General features: G+C 52.8%; 3 protein-coding genes and 1 long non-coding RNA gene across 10 annotated transcripts in view; 2 read left to right on the top strand and 2 right to left on the bottom strand.

The window, feature by feature from the left end:
* Positions 1–5,629, top strand: part of TP73 (tumor protein p73) — a 32,028-nt gene extending 26,399 nt beyond the window's left edge. For 3 of the 5 annotated variants that reach the window (XM_021374617.1, XM_021374616.1, XM_021374618.1), the window contains 6 exons: positions 508–596; positions 870–994; positions 1,388–1,542; positions 1,700–1,832; positions 2,800–2,893; positions 4,571–5,629. In XM_021374617.1, coding sequence (XP_021230292.1) covers positions 508–596; positions 870–994; positions 1,388–1,542; positions 1,700–1,832; positions 2,800–2,893; positions 4,571–4,891 — 917 coding nt within the window. In that variant the 3' untranslated portion in view covers positions 4,892–5,629. The remainder of the gene's footprint in view (positions 1–507; positions 597–869; positions 995–1,387; positions 1,543–1,699; positions 1,833–2,799; positions 2,894–4,570) is intronic. The other 2 variants (XM_021374619.1, XM_021374620.1) reach the window with 2 other exon arrangements.
* LOC110386962 lies at positions 94–8,449 on the bottom strand. Of its 2 annotated transcripts, none has more exons than XR_002432321.1 (8): positions 8,186–8,449; positions 7,575–7,730; positions 7,278–7,451; positions 6,322–6,489; positions 5,701–6,023; positions 5,301–5,571; positions 3,000–3,142; positions 94–2,491 (listed from the first exon to the last, which is right to left on the bottom strand). It is a non-coding gene; the product is annotated as an uncharacterized LOC110386962 (long non-coding RNA). The 2 variants fall into 2 exon arrangements; XR_002432320.1 differs by having other exon boundaries at positions 8,223–8,449.
* Positions 8,520–11,914, top strand: CCDC27 (coiled-coil domain containing 27). Of its 2 annotated transcripts, none has more exons than XM_021374621.1 (9): positions 8,520–8,776; positions 8,851–8,993; positions 9,319–9,477; positions 9,614–9,812; positions 10,347–10,477; positions 10,624–10,701; positions 11,088–11,300; positions 11,422–11,526; positions 11,630–11,914. In XM_021374621.1, exons 1-9 carry the CDS (start codon positions 8,560–8,562, stop codon positions 11,750–11,752), a joined length of 1,368 nt encoding a protein of 455 aa, XP_021230296.1. In that variant the 5' UTR covers positions 8,520–8,559; the 3' UTR covers positions 11,753–11,914. The 2 variants fall into 2 exon arrangements, with proteins under 2 accessions (XP_021230296.1, XP_021230297.1); XM_021374622.1 differs by having other exon boundaries at positions 8,521–8,776; positions 8,854–8,993.
* On the bottom strand, positions 12,078–17,465 carry LRRC47 (leucine rich repeat containing 47). The gene is made up of 7 exons (XM_021374650.1): positions 16,800–17,465; positions 16,298–16,729; positions 15,598–15,714; positions 14,918–15,033; positions 14,057–14,159; positions 13,620–13,709; positions 12,078–13,404 (listed from the first exon to the last, which is right to left on the bottom strand). The coding sequence occupies exons 1-7, from the start codon at positions 17,463–17,465 to the stop codon at positions 13,162–13,164; spliced, it is 1,767 nt and encodes a 588-aa protein (XP_021230325.1). The 3' UTR covers positions 12,078–13,161.

The following is a 19,319-nucleotide window of genomic DNA, read 5'->3' as shown; positions in this document are numbered from 1 at the left end:
TAATGCTTTGACCTTTCTCCTCTGAATCTCAGAAGCAGGACCTGCTCTCTTTTTGCCCCAGAGTGCAGTGATGTTAGTGTAGGGCCTTTCTGGCTGGATGTACTTGTTCTTTGTTATTACTGTTTTTGAAGGGACATCATCAAGGACAGAATACAGTTAAGCAGCACGCATTCTGCACAATGTGAGCTAAAATACTGCAGGGAAGCAAGGTGTTACGAGATGTGTCCTGCTCTCCCAAGGACAGCAGGACACAGGAGGATGGACATGAGAGAAAAAATGAAATTTTCTTAAAAAACACACACAAAATTCCTTAGAGCCATAATTCCTGAGTGACAGCACACATTTGGGATGTATCAAGCTAATTCTCCTAGAGGTAGCTATTTCCTTCTTTTCAGTAAAGGCTTGCAAAGCACATTGCTCCTGTGTGCCCAGAGGACATAGCTGTTCCCACTGCCAGATTTGACTTTCATCTTCTGCTAACATTTTTCCCCCCTCTCTCCTTTCCAGCATTCAAACAGAGCCCCCAGGCGATCCCAGCACTGGGGCCGGGCGTTAAGAAACGGAGACACGGGGAAGAGGAGATGTATTACGTGCCTGTAAGTGTCGGTGAGCCACACTGCTGAGCAGCTGCCCATCGTGGCTGGAGGCGTGGCAAGGGAAATTCTTGGGGATGTGGTCTCAAGAAGGATGGGTTTGCATGGCTGCAGGCTTTGGGGTTTTGCAGACAGATGGAGAAGAGCATCTGTGAATGCCCGTGTCTGAGGGAGTCCTGGGTCCTTGAATATTCCCTGGTTGTGGTGACACTGTGCCTGCACGGCTGGGTAGAAAAAAGGAGCCATAGTGAGACCTGGGCTTGTTCCCTCCTCCAGGTGCGAGGCCGGGAGAACTTTGAGATCCTGATGAAGATAAAGGAGAGCCTGGAGCTGGTGGAGCTGGTCCCACAGCAGCTGGTTGACTCCTACAGGCAGCAACAGCAGCAGCTCCTGCAGAGGCAGTAAGTGCCACCCTAGTGCACCCCTGAGTGCCCACTGCAGCTCTGCAAGCAGGTGCAGCAGTGCTGATCAGTTATTTTTCACAGCATCATAGGAAGCATAAGATACAGCACTGGATATGAACCTTCCTAGGGGGCCTGCCCTGCAGTGAATTCTCTGTCTGCAGGGACTTTCCACAGACACACGTGTCTGTCGCCTGACGTAAATGCAGCCCAGCCAATTCCGCTCCAATACAATTTGTCTTGGGCTGCTCTCAGTGCAATCCAGCCTTCCTCAGCGCTGCCTGAAACCTCAGCACAGAGAGCCTGAGCAGGCAGACAGGAGCTCTGGGGTGGCCAGCTGGCTCCACGTCTTCCTGCTGGATGTTCATCACCTGCCTTCTTTTTCCTGAGCAGAAATCAGCTGCAGACGCCTTCCTCCTACGGCCCTGTCCTCTCACCTATGAATAAAGTCCACGGGGGAGGAATCAACAAGCTGCCCTCTGTCAACCAGCTGGTCGGGCAGCCAGCACAGCACAGCTCCAGCTCAGCACCCAGCCTGGGGCCAATGGGTAAGGTCCCCACTGCAGCAGAGCACACAGCCGGCACTCCTGGCTTGTGGGGGCCCTCCCTGCCCAGCAGGGTCCCCAGTGGGGGACAGGGGTTGTTGTAAATGTCTGGGTTAAGTCTAACTGATCTATCTGTCGTGTTGACATGGTTGCTGCCTAGGCCCTGGAATGCTGAACAGCCACTCCATGCAACCCAATGGAGAAATGAACGGGGGCCATTCGTCCCAGTCCATGGTCTCAGGATCGCACTGCACCCCTCCTCCACCCTACAACCCCGATCCCAGCCTAGTCAGGTAGGGAAGGCAGCAGATGCCCTTTTTGTGTTGTCCTCTGATGTTTCTTGCTGTTGTCCCTTACTCTAACCTTCAGATCTGTCTAGCAACTGGTCAACTGGCCACTGGTCCCCACTGAGAAATCGGTGCTTATGAAATCATGTAGACCATTCTTCTCATCTCAAAAACCGAAGCCCAGCTACCTACCAGTTAGAAACACCCGTTGCCCTCATTGACCTCTGGGTAATCTGTTCTTGCTTAATTAAAAAATTAAGTCCACCCAAACAAGTATCTTCTCTCCTGCATGTCCGACTAGCACACAGCTTTGTGAACTTCCATCTTTGCCTTCCTTCGTAACGATGTCTGGAAATTGGTCCACATGGCTCATTTCCAAGAGGAATTCATGTTAGCAGGTCCACTGACAGTTTTTACTACTTGTCTTTAAATGGAACATAGACGTTTCAACAGATGTCCCACCGAGGTCAGAGCACCTGGACATTCAGTTCCCAGAGCTGCACAGCTGCAGCCAGTGCTACGTGCAGAACACCCCTGCATTAGTCTGTAAGTTGTAGAGATTGATTTTGCTGTCCAAACTAAGGCATGGGCCCTCTTCCTCCTCAGGTAGCTCAGGCTCCCTCCAGTTACTCAGTGTAGGTAATTCAGCGGAAACCTCTGAAGATCTGAAGAGGAGGGGACAAAAGAACAACACTGTAATATTTAGAATGAACATAGTTCCATTCTTCATTCTGACATTAATGGAAATTCAGGTCACACTTAAGATTGCAACAGCCAGAGCAAGTTCCCTCCTCTGCTCGTTTGCCCACATCCCATCTATATCACAAGGGTTTGGAAGTGTTGCCAAGTCTGGAGGCAGCAGGAGCTGTCTCCTTTCTGCCTTTTCAATGAGCTGAAACACAGTGTTGGTTGAGAGCACAGCTTATATTCGTGAGAAGTTAATGCCACTTTATTTTCCAAACTTTTTCTGCAGTTTTTTAACAGGATTGGGGTGTCCAAACTGCATCGACTATTTCACCTCACAAGGGTTACAGAATATTTACCACCTGCAGAACCTATCCATAGAGGTAAATGCTTTGGGAAGATCTGTTCTTACCACTTGTTTCTATCAGCTGTTGATCTTAAAAGCAAGGACAAAACTGTTTTAAAAGAAAGGAAAAACTGTGCACCAACCTGTTACAGAATATACACTCCCCATGATTTATGTCTTGAATTTATGCATCATTTCTAGTCCTTCACATTTAGCAGTAGGTCAGTTTTTGGCAGCAACCACAATAGCCTCTTCACTGGTTCCTCCAGACTGTCAGAAATGAGATCTGATGAGCCAATAGAGAAACAAGTTAATAACTCAGCACGCTTGTTTAGCTCTTTTCAGATGTCCCAGAAAGAGCAATCCCCAAACCAGACCTCAAGTAGATGTTTTACCCAACAGGAGAACCAGACAAGGTACTCAGCAAATGAAAGAGCATAAGTTAGGGAAGAGCTGGAATGAAAACAGGCGTACAGCAGGTTCAGTATACCTGCTCTCATGCTCCGTGTCAGCTCTCTGCTGCTGGGAGGAGAGGAGCTGCCAACTGCAGTTCTCAGTTAAAGCATAACCTCTTGGTGACAATACTGAGGCTGCAAAACTGAGGGCAGCACCTATGCAGGGACTCCTCCATCCATCAGGGTAACGAGTAGAAAAAGCTTCAACCCTTGGAGCCATAGTTAGCCCTGTAAGTTCTAGAGTCAGTGTTCTGGACAGAAAAAAAGCTTCTGCCCTGATGCTGTTTTTCCTCCGGGTAGTTTGTAGTAATTTTCTACCTGGCAGCTACAGTAAAATAGGAGAGCACGTTTTGGCAATGCAGCTGCTGAAGACACAATGATTTTTCATTGGTAGCTGGGGCCAGTTGCACAATCCTAGCCTGATTTTGGACCATTTTCTGAACTAACTCCATTATTATCTGTAAGCTGTCAAAAGAAACATTTGGTCTGGCCAGAACTTTGTATCAGGTTGCTGAGCTGTCTGTCCGAGTTGATATTTGTAATTACTAATTGCATACTCGCTATCTTCTCTAGTTAACACTCATATGAGTCTCTGTGTTTGGCATTAACATGGCTCTCTGGCAGCTCTCCACTACGAGGGTATTTGTTCTGGCGCAGCCCCCATTGCTGAGATGATCCAGCTCTCGGTTAGCACTACAACCACAACAGCCTGCTAGTGCCCACCCCAACCACCTCCAGCAGGGAGGGGCCCCGACCAGCCCCTGCCAGCGGGGCTCAGGGAATGCAGCCCATTCCCCCAAGCCCACCCATGGGGGCTGCCTGGAGCCCCCTCTGCTTCTGCCCTGGGCCCTGAGGAGACAGGGCCGAGCCAGCCGGGCTGCGCTCCTCCCCCTGTGAGCAGAGAACCCGCTGCTCCTCAACCCGTGTCCAATGGGAGCCCTCCCATTCTCAGTAGATTGATGTGATACAGTGAACTTCTGTCACTGTCCCCGTCCCCAAATAACAAGATGTATTTTTGGCTGACTTTCAGAGTTGTGTTTGAATAACTTGGTCCAGCTTGACCACAAGTAAATGGTCAGTAACTGAGAAGCTGCCCCTCGTGGAAGCACCCGCGGGCTGTTCTGTAGTTGGGTGGGGACCAGGGCCAGGACGTGGCACTCACTCCTGTGCCCACGTCCCCTCTGAGCCACGAGCCGGGGGCCAGGCTCCGTCCCAGTTTTCCTCTCCTGGGATGCGCCTCAGCAGCACTGTTCTTCCAGGATCTCGGAGCACTGAAGATCCCAGAGCAGTACCGGATGATCATCTGGAGGGGCCTTCAGGAACTCAAGCAGAGCCACGACTACGGGGCCCAGCAGCTCATCCGCTCCAGCAGCAACGCCTCCACCATCTCCATCGGCAGCTCGGGCGAGCTGCAGCGGCAGCGCGTGATGGAGGCCGTGCACTTCCGCGTGCGCCACACCATCACCATCCCCAACCGCGGCGCGGCAGACGAGTGGGCAGACTTTGGCTTTGACCTCCCAGACTGCAAGTCCCGCAAACAGTCCATAAAAGAGGAGTTCACGGAGGGAGAGATCAACTGAGGGTTCTCCGGGACGCCATGGTGGGAGAGCGGACGCAAAGGGAGTCCGAGGGACGGGCAGGGGAAACCAAACCCCACGTGAAAAACGGGAGAATACTTTCAGCCTTGAGCAGCTGGAGAAGCATAATATTGCTGGGCGGATGCGGACTGCTGGCTGTGTGAGAAAACACGGCCCCGATCCATCCGCCAGGTACTTCCCAGAGAGGAAATCCCAGTGGTTTTGTCAGAGGATCGATGGGAGGACAGGGCGGTGAGGCAGCTCCTGGAACGCAGCACAGATCCTGACTGCACGCGGCAGAGGAGTCAGCTGCTGGTTCATCCTTCTGTATTGTGCTGGACGAGCCTCGCATCAAACAGATGCAGCGTAAAGATAGCACATTTTCTGTTAGTGACACCTGCCTTCTTCTTACCTCTGTTCTGTGTTCTCAGTGGTGTTGAAAACCAACAGGTCCTGATCATCGTGAAAAACTGCTGTAGCCCTTATCTGCTCCGTTTCTGTACGAGTATCTGCCATTGACTGACACAAGGCAACAGTCTGCTTTCCTGATGGACTGCCAGAAAACGCGTTCCCTTCAGTCCCCTGTAGAGCAGAAGCCTCTTGGTCAGTTCCAGATGTGTTCACGTACTTAAATGTTTGTGTATATCAACAGAACGCCATGTACATACAGTATGCTCATTGCTCTGCAAGGAGGAAAAAAAGATTTATTTTCGTGTAAGCTATAAAAATTGATACTCCTGAGACAGCAGCATCAAGCTATTAATTTCATGTTCTACACGTAAACGTGCAGTAAATCATGTCTCAAGACTCACCTATTCCACATTCAGGTGTTTTTCCCTCTTGTGAATCGTGTCACACGAACGCAGAGGGGGAAACGCGTGGAGGCTCCCGCGGAGTCCGAGCTCTGTGTGAGCAGCAGGGTGAGGGCCGGAGGCAGATGAGAACAGCGAGGTGGGGCTGAGTTCGATCCTACCTCGGAGCAAGGAGATCTCCTCAGTGAGCACATGAGGTCCTTCCAGCTCCGTTTGCTGTTTGTGGCTGTTTGGTCCAGGCCTGGTTTATCCGTTGGTTCAGGCTGCACGGAAGCTCAGCACAAAGCCGCGCTGCCAGCGAACACGTTCCCAGCTCCCACCTCCTGTGGGTGAGCAGACATGACCAGAGGTGCTTTCAAGGTTTTGAAACGTGTTTTCAGCGTTAACTAAGGCTTCTTCAACAGTATTAACTGATACAATCCAACCATGTTACAAGTAGTACTTCTCGGAACGTTATCTTTGGAAAATGTGTTATTTTTATAGCTGTGGTTTGTTTTTTTTTTTTTCCTTTTTTTTTTTTTGTAACACAATAAAAGCACATCTGAATTACAACACCTGGTAACTCAAGTCTTGCTTATACCGCATGGAAAATGTGCACGTAATATTGCTGAGAAATCTTACACCTCAAAGGGCCTGAAGTTGTTCTGCTTCATCAGCAAAGCTCCAGAGGCACAGTGCTGCAGAACCTCCTTGCTGTTAAATAAGCTGCAGTGGTGCTGATATTCAGAGAGGCAGATGTCTGCTTCTTCACGGACATAAAGTTGGTTTGTTTTCTTTCTTGGTAAGCCACTAGAAAACAGAGAACAGAATTGGTAACAACCTTTACGTCACAGCATTTCCAAGTCTGAAAAACGACACTGTTAAAAACAATTTCCACCAGAGAATTGTCTGTGGTTGTAAATGTCACAGCTATTTCTAGTCTTAGTAATATAGGCTGCGTCCACAGGAATTGGAAATTGACTGAGCTGAAGAATCGAGGGATGGCGTGTATAAGCTAAGACTGCAGGCAAATTTGTTATTTTAATACAATTAAAAAAAAGCTTTCCAAGGTCTTGAAAACCAGCACATGAGGAGCAGACAACAGCCAAAATGCTCCATCTGCAGTGAGAATAAAAAGGTTCAGCAGCCTGGTTTAAAAGCAGGCCTGCCTGCTGCTGAAGGCACTATCTTTTCCTGTAGTGTATATTCCAAATCCTCTAGACTGTCAAAAAAAAAAATGTTTTAAATGTGCAGCGCCCTCCCTGCACCCAAAGAAAGTGATTATTAGCTCAGTTTTGCAACTAAGATATTAACGTATGTGCTTGCACTTGAGGAAGGAAAAACAAAAGGCTCCAGCCAGCACCCCTGCTGCTGCCCCTGTACAAATTCACTCCATTCTGAAAACAACTCCCAGCACTGCTGGGCTCTGGCTGACGTGCTACGAGACATCGCAGCACCATGGCTCAGCACTTGAGTCCAAACACGCTTCCACGACCTGGGCATTGCTCAGATTGGAAATGTCATAAATAAAAGTCTAAGACTACAGTGGAGATGTCATTACGTGACAAGACTTCACCGTAGCACGGCTTAACACTTACCCTTCACCTCCAGAAACACCTCCAGAAACACGATCTCGGCCTTGATCACAGAGGAATTGATGGCTTCATCATGGAGGTCAACAGCAGCTCTGTTTCTCCAGGTCTGCTCAGCAGCTGCAGCCACCTGAACCACCTGGAGAAACTGCTCCTTGGTGACGGCAGGGGGTTCTTTGCCTGCAGGAGTGGGAACAAAGCACGGGGTAGAGCCCACATCAATATCTGCTTGGCCCTGCCCAGTGTCAGGAGCTAGCGGAGCCCCTGCACCAAAGCACTATCAGCCCTAAGTTCTCCTTTTACCTGTCAGTGTTCTCGGAATGTGCTGGATGAGCTCCCTGTGCGCATCCCTGTACTGATCAGTGTGGGTCTGTGATGTACGCACCCACAGGTGCCGTGCTTGGTGATCCCCAGGGGAACGTGGTTATCTACCCAGAACAGCCCTTGGGAACCGCGGACCTGGGAAGCAAAAAGGAAGAGTTTCCGACTTGCTGTCCTTTCCACCTTAAACACTCACCCAATCTATACAAGCCCAAGTGCACGACAAGTGAAAAAGCAGCTTCCAGTTTCAGCAGGTACCACTGACACGTCCTTCCCATGCATCACTCAAGACAGAAGACACCGGGCACGTGTGGTCTTACAACTGCTCCCGCTACACAAAGCCTTCACATTTTGCCTTTTCAGCGCTTAACACGCGGCTCTCCAAGTGAACAGATACAAACAGAACTATCAAAATATCCAGACTTACTCGTGCAGAACGTGCGCCCCAGTGAAAACATTATATCTGGCACGCTCTCTCCCAACAGCAAACTGACAATATCTGTACCGTGCACAGCGGCATTATAAAAAATTCCACCCGGAAGAAGCAAACGGGGCGTTAAGATCTTCATATTGAAAACCCACAGTAAACGTACATTTCTGAGCTGCGCTTAGACTGAAACGAAAAATCACCTATATCGAAGGAACTAAGAGCAAATAGAGAAGCAAGCCGTGCTGCGGGAGCGGCGGCCGGAGGAGCGGTGCTGGAGGACGCGGTCCTGCAGGGGCAGCCGGAGCGGTACAGCACCTCCACCCCCCCGCGCCCCAACCGCTGCCGCTTCACCGCCAGCTCCGAGAACTCGGCCGCGGAGCCGTGCAGCGCCTTCTTCCCTTGGCCCATGGCGGCGCCTCCCGGAAGCACAAGGCGCCCCCCGGAAGTGACCGTCGGACACCGGAAGCAATCGCTGCGGCTTCCGGAAGCGGCCCGCCGTTGCCTAGCAACCCACAGCCGCCGCCGGGCGCGGCCCCCATGGGCTCCCGCGAGCAGGCCGGGCTCTGCCCCCAGCCCCGGGCGCCGGGCGAGGCTCAGGCGCTGCGGCCGTCCTCCTGCTTGCAGCCGGGCTCGGAGCCGGGCGGCCCGGGGGGCTTAGCGCCCGAACCGCGGCACGACGAGCTGCGCGTCCCCTCCCCGCTGCGCGCCCGCTGTCCCGACACCTGCGACAGGGCGACGTCGCCGGACCCGCCCGGTGAGGCAGGAGGGCCGGACGGGAGCCCAGGGGGGCTGACCGCGTCCCGCCTCACTGCCCGCCTCTCTACCCAGCAGGCGACCTCCGGTCCGGCCGAGGCCGCGCTGAGGAGCAGAATGGGAACAAAGAGCCTCCAGGGCAGCACCGTCCCGCGGGGGATCCGTGCGAAAGGCATTCAGACACCGTCCCGTGGTACATCAGTGCCATTAACGAAAAGGTGAGGAAAAGGCGCCGTACTGCCTGCCGCAGGTCTGACGGTGGCTCCTGCCCTAAGCAGAACACTGCAGTTGTTACTCAACACATACCCTCTCTGCCGGGCGATCCAAATAGTGCTGCTCCATTTTGGGCGTACAGAAGCATCAGAGCCAAGCAGCATGTTGGGGCAGGGACTCTAGAGGTGGCCCAGGATCACACATTGTATGCATAAGGGATCGGCAGTGACGTACACTAGTTAATCTGCTCCATGGTTCCTCATCCCTCCCTTTCATCCCCTCTAACATATTTGATGTTTTAGCGCACACCGGTACTTCTTTATTCCCTAGGAAGAGTGTCTAGTAACACTGGTAGAAGAGATCGATCGTCTTGAAAAGTACAAGGCAGAGTGTGGACAGAAGGATGTTGTGATCGCTAATCTCCTGAAGGAAGTGGAAAGTCTGAAGAAACACCTGGACTCGCTCGAGGACAGCGCTGACACAAAGGCGGTAACGATTTTAGTTCCACACACTGAGTCTGTGCACTGCCAAGCTGTCATTTACTGTGAATGGAGGCCCCAGTTCTGAAACACTCTTTCCACACAAGGCTTTAGTAGAACCTAAGCCCTTCTCTCTGTCTTCACAGGACAGAGAAACGGAACAAGGGAGCTCAAGTGAAGAAGACACTGAAGTTCCAAATGAAGCAAGTGCCCTGGGGACCATTGCAGAGCGGGCAGAAGCAGAGAAGCAGGAACTGATGGCTCAGCTCGCTGCGTTCCAGAAAGCCCACAAAGAACTCAGTGCAGAACTGCAAAAAGCAGAACATGACTACAACATGGTTACAGGTACCAGGGGAGACGGCTTCCCCACAGCAGACAATTGTGCTAGAGAGCAAGTTCATCTTCCTAAGACTGTTTATTTTACCTAGAAAAAAAAATCTGTGTTAGGTCCACACAAGGGCAAAAACTTCTTCTTTCAGTTGTACCTTATGGAGTGAGTCAGAAACACCATGAGTTTTCAAACCACTTTCTCTCTTGCCTTAGAAGAGCATGAGAAAATCTTGCAGCAAGGCCTGACTGTTACTCTGAAGCACTCCATAGTGTTCCACCACTCTGGCATCCCCCTGCTTGAGTTGCTGGCTCTATTAGTCCTCAGAACAGCTTCTACCTCACAGTGAACTTACTTAAGTTTAACATATATCACAGCAAAGCACTGTGAAATGCATTATTAATTAGTGTCATCATGACTGTACATTAACTTTACCCACAGTCCATACGTGGACAAGCAGAGCAACAGCTCTGCTTATGCTTACCTGAAAAAGAGCTCATGAAGTCTTTTGCAGGGCTCAGTTTGCTTACAGGAGCACTCCAACTTTACAGGTGCCATGTGTTCCTTGCAAAGACAACTGGAGATCCAAGAATCCCAGCTTCGGAGAAGCAAATCTGAAAATGAAAGGCTCCAAAAGGAGCTCAGAGGGCGAGAAGATCAGCTGCAAGCCATGTCTGCCAAGGTACTGCCATGAGCACAAGGGGGGGCATCGCTGTTGAGGGATCTGGAAGCAGGGAATTCAGTCTTTCTGAAACAGTTCTCTTGCTAATGAGACAGGAGGTCCATCTCTGAACTGCAAAAGTGACGTGCAAAATATTTTCCCTTAAGTTTAGCAGTTTGAGAGAAGAAAGGAAACACGAAGAATTGATGGCAGCGGTGGAGAAGGAGAACTACAGTCTTCGACAGGTGAATTTGGCTCAAGCCCACGTGCCTTTATGGAAAACTCTGGCATCAGCCACTTTGTCGTGGTTGTTTTAGGCTTGGGGGAGTGATTTTACCCCATGAAAAATATCTCAGTGAAGTTATTTTGAAAATCTGACCTCTTGAGTTCATTTTACCACTCAATTGCTTTTTCTCCTAATAGCAAGCTTGCTGCTTTTAACTACTCAGGTACTCAGTACAGTAGATTTGAAGAAAACTATTTAGTAAGAATGGCTACCAGTACGGACAAGTTTAAGTCTGTAGACTGCCCAAGAAGTACAAGAACCATTTGAACCAGATACTGGGAAGGTGTGGCCAAGTCTGCTCGCTCTCTTCCTCACTGTAATGGCTTGGTTTATGTGTCTCCTCAGGTTGTTACAGAGCAAGAATCCAAACTGGATGAGCAGATCGAGCTGATCAGTGATTTACAGGGCACAGTCTGGCAGCTGCAGGCGGAGGCTCTGACCAATCGACACTACATCCAGAAGCAGCAGTGTGCCCAAGAGGAGATGCAGAGCCAAGCTGAAATGCTGCAGCACGCAGAGCTACAAACCAGAGTGGCACTTGAGTGCATCACCAGCAAGGTAAATGTAGACTCCTTCCCCTCAGACTTCCACCTCTCTGTTAAGAGTCGAGTCCATGTGAATGCCAAAGAACCATACATGAAAGCTTAACGCATCCACTTCTTTCCTCTTTTATCAAAAGTTTGAAAGATTTCGGAGCAAAATAATTCAGGCTACGTTCAGCACAGCAGGCATCAAAGCTCCCCAGGCAGAACTCACTGATGAGGAGGTGCTGGAGGCAATGCAGGTATTCAGCTCTCTGGAATTCTGCTTTTGGAAGCCTGCGGGGAACTGCTGGGAAAGCACTTTACAGCACTGCTGTCCATCTAACGCTGTTCTCTCATTTTCAGAAAATAATAAACGAGCGGATGGAGTTCCACCAGATGCTGAAACAAAAAGGTATCAAGGTTCCATCTCTCACCAGCATTGACACATTTACTTCATCACCGACCACTACAAAGGGGAGGAAGTAGAGTCCTGCAAGGTCACATCTCAACGCCTGCAGAACGGCCTGAGCGCTCAGCTCCCAGCACATCACCACTTTCATCCTCCTGCTCCTTTGTTTCCTGGTGGGGACTTACTAACCAACGAAACTCACTTAAATAAAGTTCTGCACTAATTCAGTTGTTTTCTAATTGCTGAGCACCGTCCTCTGTCAGTCACTGGTCTGCGGAATTATTCTATTTCACAGGGAACTCTGGAGGTCTTAGGGCTGCTCAGACACAAGGACCCAGAAAAAGTTAAGTTTCCACTTTGCAATGTGATTGGGAAATTCAGCAATGCCAAAACGAGCGACGGTGACGTACGACCGCAAGAACCATTTTATTTTTCCATTCAATTCGCAACACGTGGACGTATTTGATATCTAGAGAGTTCAGTTAGAATTCATGGATCGCCCTAGCTTATGCGCGGAGAGGTCTGCATTCAGACAACAGCCAGGACTGCAAAAACCTGAACAGCTCCACTATCTGCACCTTGCACGGGGTGCCCAACACTCACCAAACTGGGGTGCAGGAGGGAGCTCCAGTGGGGTCACCCAGACAGGACGGCTTACGTTCTGGGGAGCTGGGGACCAGTGCTGACATAGCATTAGCCCTCAGAACGGGGCTCCACTTCACAAGCGAGTACAAATTCCATGCTTGACCAGCAGCTAACTCAATGGGTACACAATAAATTCACAACTGGTGCTTCCACGAGGATGGAGCACGGCTCTAAAACGCACTGGGAAACGCAAACCCCTGCAGTCAGTTCTATTGGCTTCACTCAGAAATGAAAGCGGTGTGAAACGTGTGAGCACAGAATAAAAATCATTACTGTAAAACTGCTCAGATCCTGGCAGCAGTTAGGTTTAAGACATTTAAAATACGCAGAATGTTCAGTTCTATGGTTACCCTGGATATAAAATTATGCAAAATGAGATGTTCCAAGTGCATCGTGTCTTCAGTAGTGGTGTGCAGCATGTAACAGCATCAGTGCTGTCACCTACTGGATTTCTCAGTTCAGCTGCTAAGATAATAATCCAGCTGAAGCACCAGGAACAAGCAGTAACCTTGCAGAGAAACATGACTGCATTCGTTTTATAAATTAAAATGTCATAACGATTCCCTTTCCACGTTAGTGGATTCTGACTTCGAATACCTTCCCCGCTTTTAAGTTTGCATTGGCAGATGCCGTTGCCTGCAGCTGGTCAGAACGCTGCTGACTTTCTCCTAAGGCTGAGAGGATGCAATCCTCCTTGCCAGGACTTGACCAAAATGTTTTACACGGCGAGGCAGGGAGCACTGCATCTTTAAAACCCTCTCACCGCGTACAAGTCCCATTCTTGAATACGGAAAAAAGAAAGAAAAAGAAAACCGAGTAATTTTCTTGTCTTTGCTAGCGGCTAGCGTATGACTGTCAGGAGAGAGGACACCGTGGCCAGGTCAGTTTTTGAAGGGTAAAGGACTTTCAGGTTTCCATCCGTGTCCACCACTCGGACCTGCTCCACCACCAATGGCAAACTCTGCTGCCGCGTGTTGTGGCTGGGGTTCAAATCCACAGGTCCACAAGGAGCATCCGATTCCTCATCCGAGCCCGACTCCTCCTCCTTATTTTCCAGGGTGAATCTGTTCAGTTCCGCTATTTTCTGTGAAATACAGCAAAACGCAGAAGACTCACAACACGATACAAAACCCTCCCGAGGTACAGTAAGAACGGAAGGACAGGGAGGGAAGGGGAAACCCAAGCACCTTCCCCACAAAACCCACAGCTCCTGCACTCTGCTCCCATACACGCGAGCAATGAAACATTCTGCTGAGGAGAGCGCCGGGAGCGGAGAGGCTGTTTTAGTGAATGGCTCACCAGAATCAGAGCGTCCATGACGTCTTTGCAGATCTGTAAACTCATATCGCTCGTCACTTCCAGAAACAGATCGCGGGTGGATTTTCTGATCTGTAGGAATGAGCCAGGTAAAGCGAGCAATGAATTCGAGCATCCTCACCCACAGACACGTGGCAACACTCCGCTACAAAAATGGAACGAAAGGCTTTCGTTCAACTCAACCAAAGGCAAAAGCTCTGCCAGTCCACACTGCCTGGTGCCCTTGGAGCAGCTTGCTAGAGCTGTACACATCTATCAAGGCAGGAATGTAGCTCTGAGACTCCTCTGATAGAGGAGATCGAGGCTTTGGAGCTGTATTGCTTGGAACACAATGACCAGCTTCACAGCATGCACGTAGCTCTGAACCTGGAGTTCAATACGTGAGTTCTGATGGACGCATTTCCACTGGCACACAGTACCTTTGTTTTCTCACTGTTGGTTATGGGTGGGAAAGAAATCACAACGCCTTCAGCATCCACAAGACATGGATAGTTCTCTTTGCCATCCAGCAGCTGGAGATACCTACCAAGAAAAGCAGAAAACAAACAAAAAAACTCCAAGTGACTGAAACAGCAGCTGGACACAAGCGTAAAAAATAGTGACAGAAAGGAATTAGTGTGCTCCTGATCTACCACAAAGCAAAAGCAGATGTCAGAGCACTACAATTCAGCAAAACGACAGGAAAGCCACGAGCTGCAGGAAGCCATGGCCAGGAACATCAGGTAACTCACATCTCCACATCCACGCTGCCAAAGCAGACAGAGCTGCTGCTGCCGCCACAGCTCCCAGTGCTCCAACAGGAGCATCAGAGCCCACTGCCTGCTTCTTCCAGATGATTTATTTACATTGTTTGCCCTCTCCCTTACTGTGGCAATACACAGCTCTCCCACTGCGTGCTTGGCCAGCTCCTCGAGCCGTGTGCCTGACGGCTGTGGGTTGTTCTCTGCAGGAGCAGCAAGCAGGGCAGGGCAGCACCATGCTCTGCTGCACGGCTCGTCTGTTCTCACACGCAGACCCACAGCACCTCTCCTCTGCTGAGCTTACGGAATTTGCACGACAAACTCCATCTCACTTTGGCTCCTTTCTATCTGCTGCTTTACTACGAATTACTCTGACAGGTGACAGACAGGACCAGAATTTACTCTTGATGCGTCTAGAAAGAACGGAAGCCGCTCATCAACCCGCATTTTCCACGGGTTGCTCCTCACGTTTCAGGGCTGCTTTTCTACGCAAGAACACGTTGCCAAAACGCACATGATGGCAAGCAACAAAACACTGACTTGTGCAATCCAGAAACATTCTGGCGCTTCTTCTGCTTCCTCTGCTCCTCTGCTTCCAGCTGCAGCTGATGGAGGAGATCCTTTGCCTTCATCTCCTTTCGACCCAGGGGCGTTATCTGCACCAGGTGAGAAGCAGACGTTGGAGTTGACGAGCGACTCAAACAGAAGGACTGAAACTCTCTGGTGAGCAGGACAGCGATTAAAGCCACGCATCAAGTGGAAAACAAACTGCTGAGTTTCACTAGATCTTGTACACAGAAGGTGCTCGTTACCAAAGATATGCCACCACTCTTCACACCTTACTCGGTCAGGAAATCCCTTTCTAGTCAGCACGGACGGCCGTGACCTCATTCAGTGTACAGCCTCACGTGAGCCACAACCCCCATGTGAAAAGCAGATCCACCGAGCACCACTACCACGGGCACGGAGAAATCTGACAGCAGCTTACACCCGCTTCCCTGACTGCTTCACATCCCCAGAGACGGGCTCATAACCAGTCCTGGACCAGGACCACACAGCTCTGCACAGCTCGTGACAGCAGCAGCAGCACTACAGCTTCAAGTGCCTGCAGTTATAGTGTTTTCTTGGATCTACGGGGATAGGAAAAGATCTTTCTCTCTTTCACAGCTGCAGAAAACAAAGGGAAAACGAGAAGAGGAGCGCGGCGGGCGCTGCCCTACCTTCAGCTCCGTGGGAGGCCGCACGCCGTAGGTCAGCGGGCCTTTGACCAGCTGCAGGTCGTGGGTGGCAATCGTGGCCGCTGTCCGCTTTTCACAGATGTCTTCGTGCAGTTTGGTCTAAAACACAAAGAGCATCGTCTCAACACAGCAGCGGTGTCGGCGTGTCGCACCGCTCCCCGCGCTCAGCGCTCTGCTCCATTTCACGTCTGCAGCGTCACCAAATGGCGGAGTAACCCCAGCGTGAACGGGGCCCAACGCAGCCTCGCACTGCACCCACCGCAGTCAGAGCATCACCCAGCTTGGGAAAGGCCTCCAAGATGATCCAACCCAACCGCCCGCCATCACCAACAGCTCTCACTAAACCATGTTCCTCAAAAGAACACTGAGACGCTCCCTCAACGCCTCCAGGGCCGGTGACACCGCCTCCCCGTGCAGCCCATTCCAGCGCCTGGCCGCTCTGTCACGGCTGCGGCTCCGTTCAGCCCTTGGCGTTGCACAGAGCTCTCCCCTTCCCCTCTTGGTGGACGATCATTTCCCCCCACCTACAGTCGAAGCGCGAGGACAGCGATGCATGGCACGGGGCCGGCGTCTGACCCGGCAAGCGGCAGCGTGAGGAGAGGAACAACCTCGAGCAGCGAGGGATGGGGCCGGCGCGGCCATGGAGCACCGCAGGCCCCGCAGCGCTGCCCGGCAGCCGTACCTGCGCGCTCAGGAACCTGCGCAGGGCGTTCCCCGGCCGCAGGCGCACTCCCCGCAGCACGCAGCACACGATGTAGGGCCGCACGTCCCTGACGCCCGGGCTCGCCCTGACCACCATCGGCGCGGGGTTGTCGCCGACCTGCAGCACCTTCAGCAGCAGCTTGCCCACCGCCTCCGCCTCGTCCCGCTCCCCGTCGTCCTTCTTCTGCTGCTGCTTCTCCCGTTTCCTCCTCCTGGCCTCTTCGCGGCCGCCCTCGGCGCGGCCCTTGGAGCGCAGGTACTCCAGCACGGCCCGCGTCTGGCAGCCGTTGACCATCTTCTCGAGGCGGCGGTCCCGCAGCGGGTTGCCCCGCAGGTTGGCGTCCTTGAGGCGGGGGCAGTCGGCCAGCGCGGCGGGCAGCTCGCTCAGCCGGTTGTTGGCCAGGTCCAGGCTCTGCGGGAGACGGCGCGGTCAGAACCCGGCGCAGGGGGGGGGGACGGGGGCCGGGGCCGCGGGCGCTCACCTTGAGGGCGGGCAGCGCGGCGATGCCCGGGCCCAGCTCCTCCACTTCGTTGTCGGCCGCCTCCAGCCGGCTGAGCAGCGGGAACGGCGCCGCGGCGGCGGCGGGAGGCAGCAGCGCGCCGGGCAGAGCGCGGAGCCGGTTCCCGGACAGCAGCAGCTCCTGCAGCTGCGGCGCGGCGCGAGCCAGCCCCGGGCCCAGCTCCCGCAGCCGGTTCCCGCTCAGGTTGAGGCTGCGCAGCTGCGGGAAGGCCGCGGGCTCAACCCCGGCCCCCGCCGGCCCCGCGTCCCCCGCCCCGCCCAGCGCGGCGGGCAGCTCCTCCAGCCCGTTCCCGGACAGGTCGAGCACGCGGAGGGCCGGCAGCGGCCCGCCCAGCCCCTCGCCCAGCCCGGCGGGGCCCAGCGCGTTACCGCGCAGCACCAGCGTGTGCAAGGCGGGCAGCGCGGCCGCCAGCCCCGGGCCCAGCTCCCGCAGCGCCGCGCAGCCGCTCAGCTCCAGCGACTGCAGCAGCGGCAGCGCCAGCAGCTCCGCCGGCAGCCGCCCGCCGCCCGCCGCCACCCGCTCGGCCACCGCCGCGCCCGGCAGCGCCAGCTCCCTCCGCCGCTCCCGCGCCGCCGCCGCCAGCTCCGGCCACGCCGCCGCCGCCGCCGCCGCCGCCGCCGCCGCCATGGCGCTGCCCGGAACCGCCGCGCGTCGGGGCGGGGTTGGCGGCGCGCTCCGTTCCTCCTCCCCGCTGCGCTGCGCTGCGCTGCGCTCCGGCCGGGCGGGCACTGGGGCGGGCACTGGGGCGGGCTGCGCGTGGTTCCTCAGCCCCGAGCTCCGCTTGCCGCAGCAGAAAGCAGCGCGTTGAGGAAAGAAAAAGGAAAACGGACTGGCTTGATGTCTTTTTTTCTTTTTTTTCCCCTCAAAAGGGCCCTTTCCAGTCTTAACAAAACCCCCTTTCCTCACTTCTTAGTCGTTTCCCGTTCTCCCGAGCAGCTACTCCTCGCTGCAGGTCAGCTCCGGCCGCACGGAGCGCTGCGCCGTGATACAGAAATCTCGCACCGGGAACCGAGCGCGGCCTGGGGAAAATAAGATTCCCAGCCTCCATGGGATAACCATAAGGAATTTCGAGACCGACCGACCCGCAGCACAGCGCCAGTACGACCTTCAGGCCCACGGATAACATCTTTTCTTTTTTTTAAAATCAAAGCTTTTATTTATTTTTTTAAAAGCGTATCTGAAAAAGTTGTTCCATCGCATTATAAAAGAGGAACAAAGCCACCTGCTGCCCTGCCCGCGTAAGGAGCTGGGTTCTAGCGCAGGAACCTGCGTCTCAAGTGGAGAAGCAAGCATACATCTATATTAAATATACAAACATTAGGAATATCTATATATTATTTATATATTTGATAGAGTGACAGAAAATGTTAAGAGAAAGACTTCCCAAATGCGGGCGTGCTGATCTACCTGCAAAATGCACGAGCTTGGAGCCAGGCTGCATGCAAACAAGTGTGTGTGCATGCAAACTCTAACAAAGTGTGTGCTGTGAATCCAGTGCTGCACGTTTGCTCCCTGGCAGCAAAACCACAGCCCTGCAGCTCCTGCACAACGACCAGGGTTGCTTATTCCTACGGTGGACGTCAGCATGCTAGGATCTCTGCTGGGCCCTAGGATAATGGCTCCTCTCCAAGCTCTTGCATCGTCACGTGCTGATCTACCTAGAGGAGCACAGTGGTAGAGCTGCGCCTAGATGTGAGCTAAGAGGATGCATGCTCAAGCAGAAGAAGAGGCCAGCATTCCCCAAGTCGACCTTTTCCAGCGCCGCACTCTTCTCCTCTTGCCTTTTATTTTGGAGAGGGGTCAGCTCAGGGACCAGGGCAGCAGGGACTGCGGGACTTTAAACTTAAATTTTCCTGCAGCTCCATGGGTACACGACCTTAGCGTCACCAAAGGGATTGGGGTTCAGCTCAGCCCTCGTGGCAGGCACTAATAAGGCACTCGGTGCACAGCGAGGCAGCAGCCCAGCCAGCTCACATTGCTCCACATGACAGCGCCCAGCCAGCCCCCTCGCTCCTTTATTTGGTGCCAAGCCTTGGCGTTGCGTGGCTCTTTGAGTGCTGTGTTACTACTGGCTTTGAAGCTCTAAGCCTGAAATACGTGCACAGGCCAGGCTTCAGCACTGAAACCCGTTCTCAGCCACGCGTGGCTTGCGGCCACTGAGAAATCCTTCCAGGCCTGGGTCCTGCTTGTGAACATGCCCTGACAAAGCAGCTAAGCTGAATATTAACGCCATAGAATTTGCAAAAAGGAAAAACAAAACCAAAACCCTCATAGCTTTCTTCAGCTACGTTCCATTCTCTCTCTCTTTTTTCTTTTTTAATTAAACGGGTGAGGAAGAGTTCTGCTTTACGGCATTGGTATTTTACCAATGGAACGGTTCAGGAGTTCACCTCTGCAGGGTCGGACGGGTCTTTAAGTTAACTGAGATACACGTTTCTTGTCACGTTTTTCATGTCACCTCACAGCAGCTGCCCGGCGATG

Source organism: Numida meleagris, chromosome 20 (genome assembly GCF_002078875.1).
Source record: "Numida meleagris isolate 19003 breed g44 Domestic line chromosome 20, NumMel1.0, whole genome shotgun sequence".
Taxonomy (NCBI): domain Eukaryota; kingdom Metazoa; phylum Chordata; class Aves; order Galliformes; family Numididae; genus Numida; species Numida meleagris.
The sequence above is the reverse complement of the archived record's forward strand: the minus strand, read 5'-3'. Positions and strand labels throughout refer to the sequence as shown.

Bases quoted from the DNA above. Each gene is read 5' to 3' on its own strand.
- CCDC27 (XM_021374621.1), top strand. From the start codon at position 8,560: ATGGGCTCCCGCGAGCAGGCCGGGCTCTGCCCCCAGCCCCGGGCGCCG. The intron at 9,478-9,613 runs GTAACGATTTTA...CTGTCTTCACAG, and splicing joins ACAGCGCTGACACAAAGGCG to GACAGAGAAACGGAACAAGG. The intron at 11,527-11,629 runs GTATTCAGCTCT...TCTCATTTTCAG, and splicing joins AGGTGCTGGAGGCAATGCAG to AAAATAATAAACGAGCGGAT.
- LRRC47 (XM_021374650.1), bottom strand. From the start codon at position 17,465: ATGGCGGCGGCGGCGGCGGCGGCGGCGGCGGCGGCGTGGCCGGAGCTG. The intron at 14,160-14,917 runs GTCAGTGTTTTG...TTTTCTTGGTAG, and splicing joins AATGTTTCTGGATTGCACAA to GTATCTCCAGCTGCTGGATG. The intron at 13,405-13,619 runs GTGAGCCATTCA...TGTATTTCACAG, and splicing joins TCATGGACGCTCTGATTCTG to AAAATAGCGGAACTGAACAG.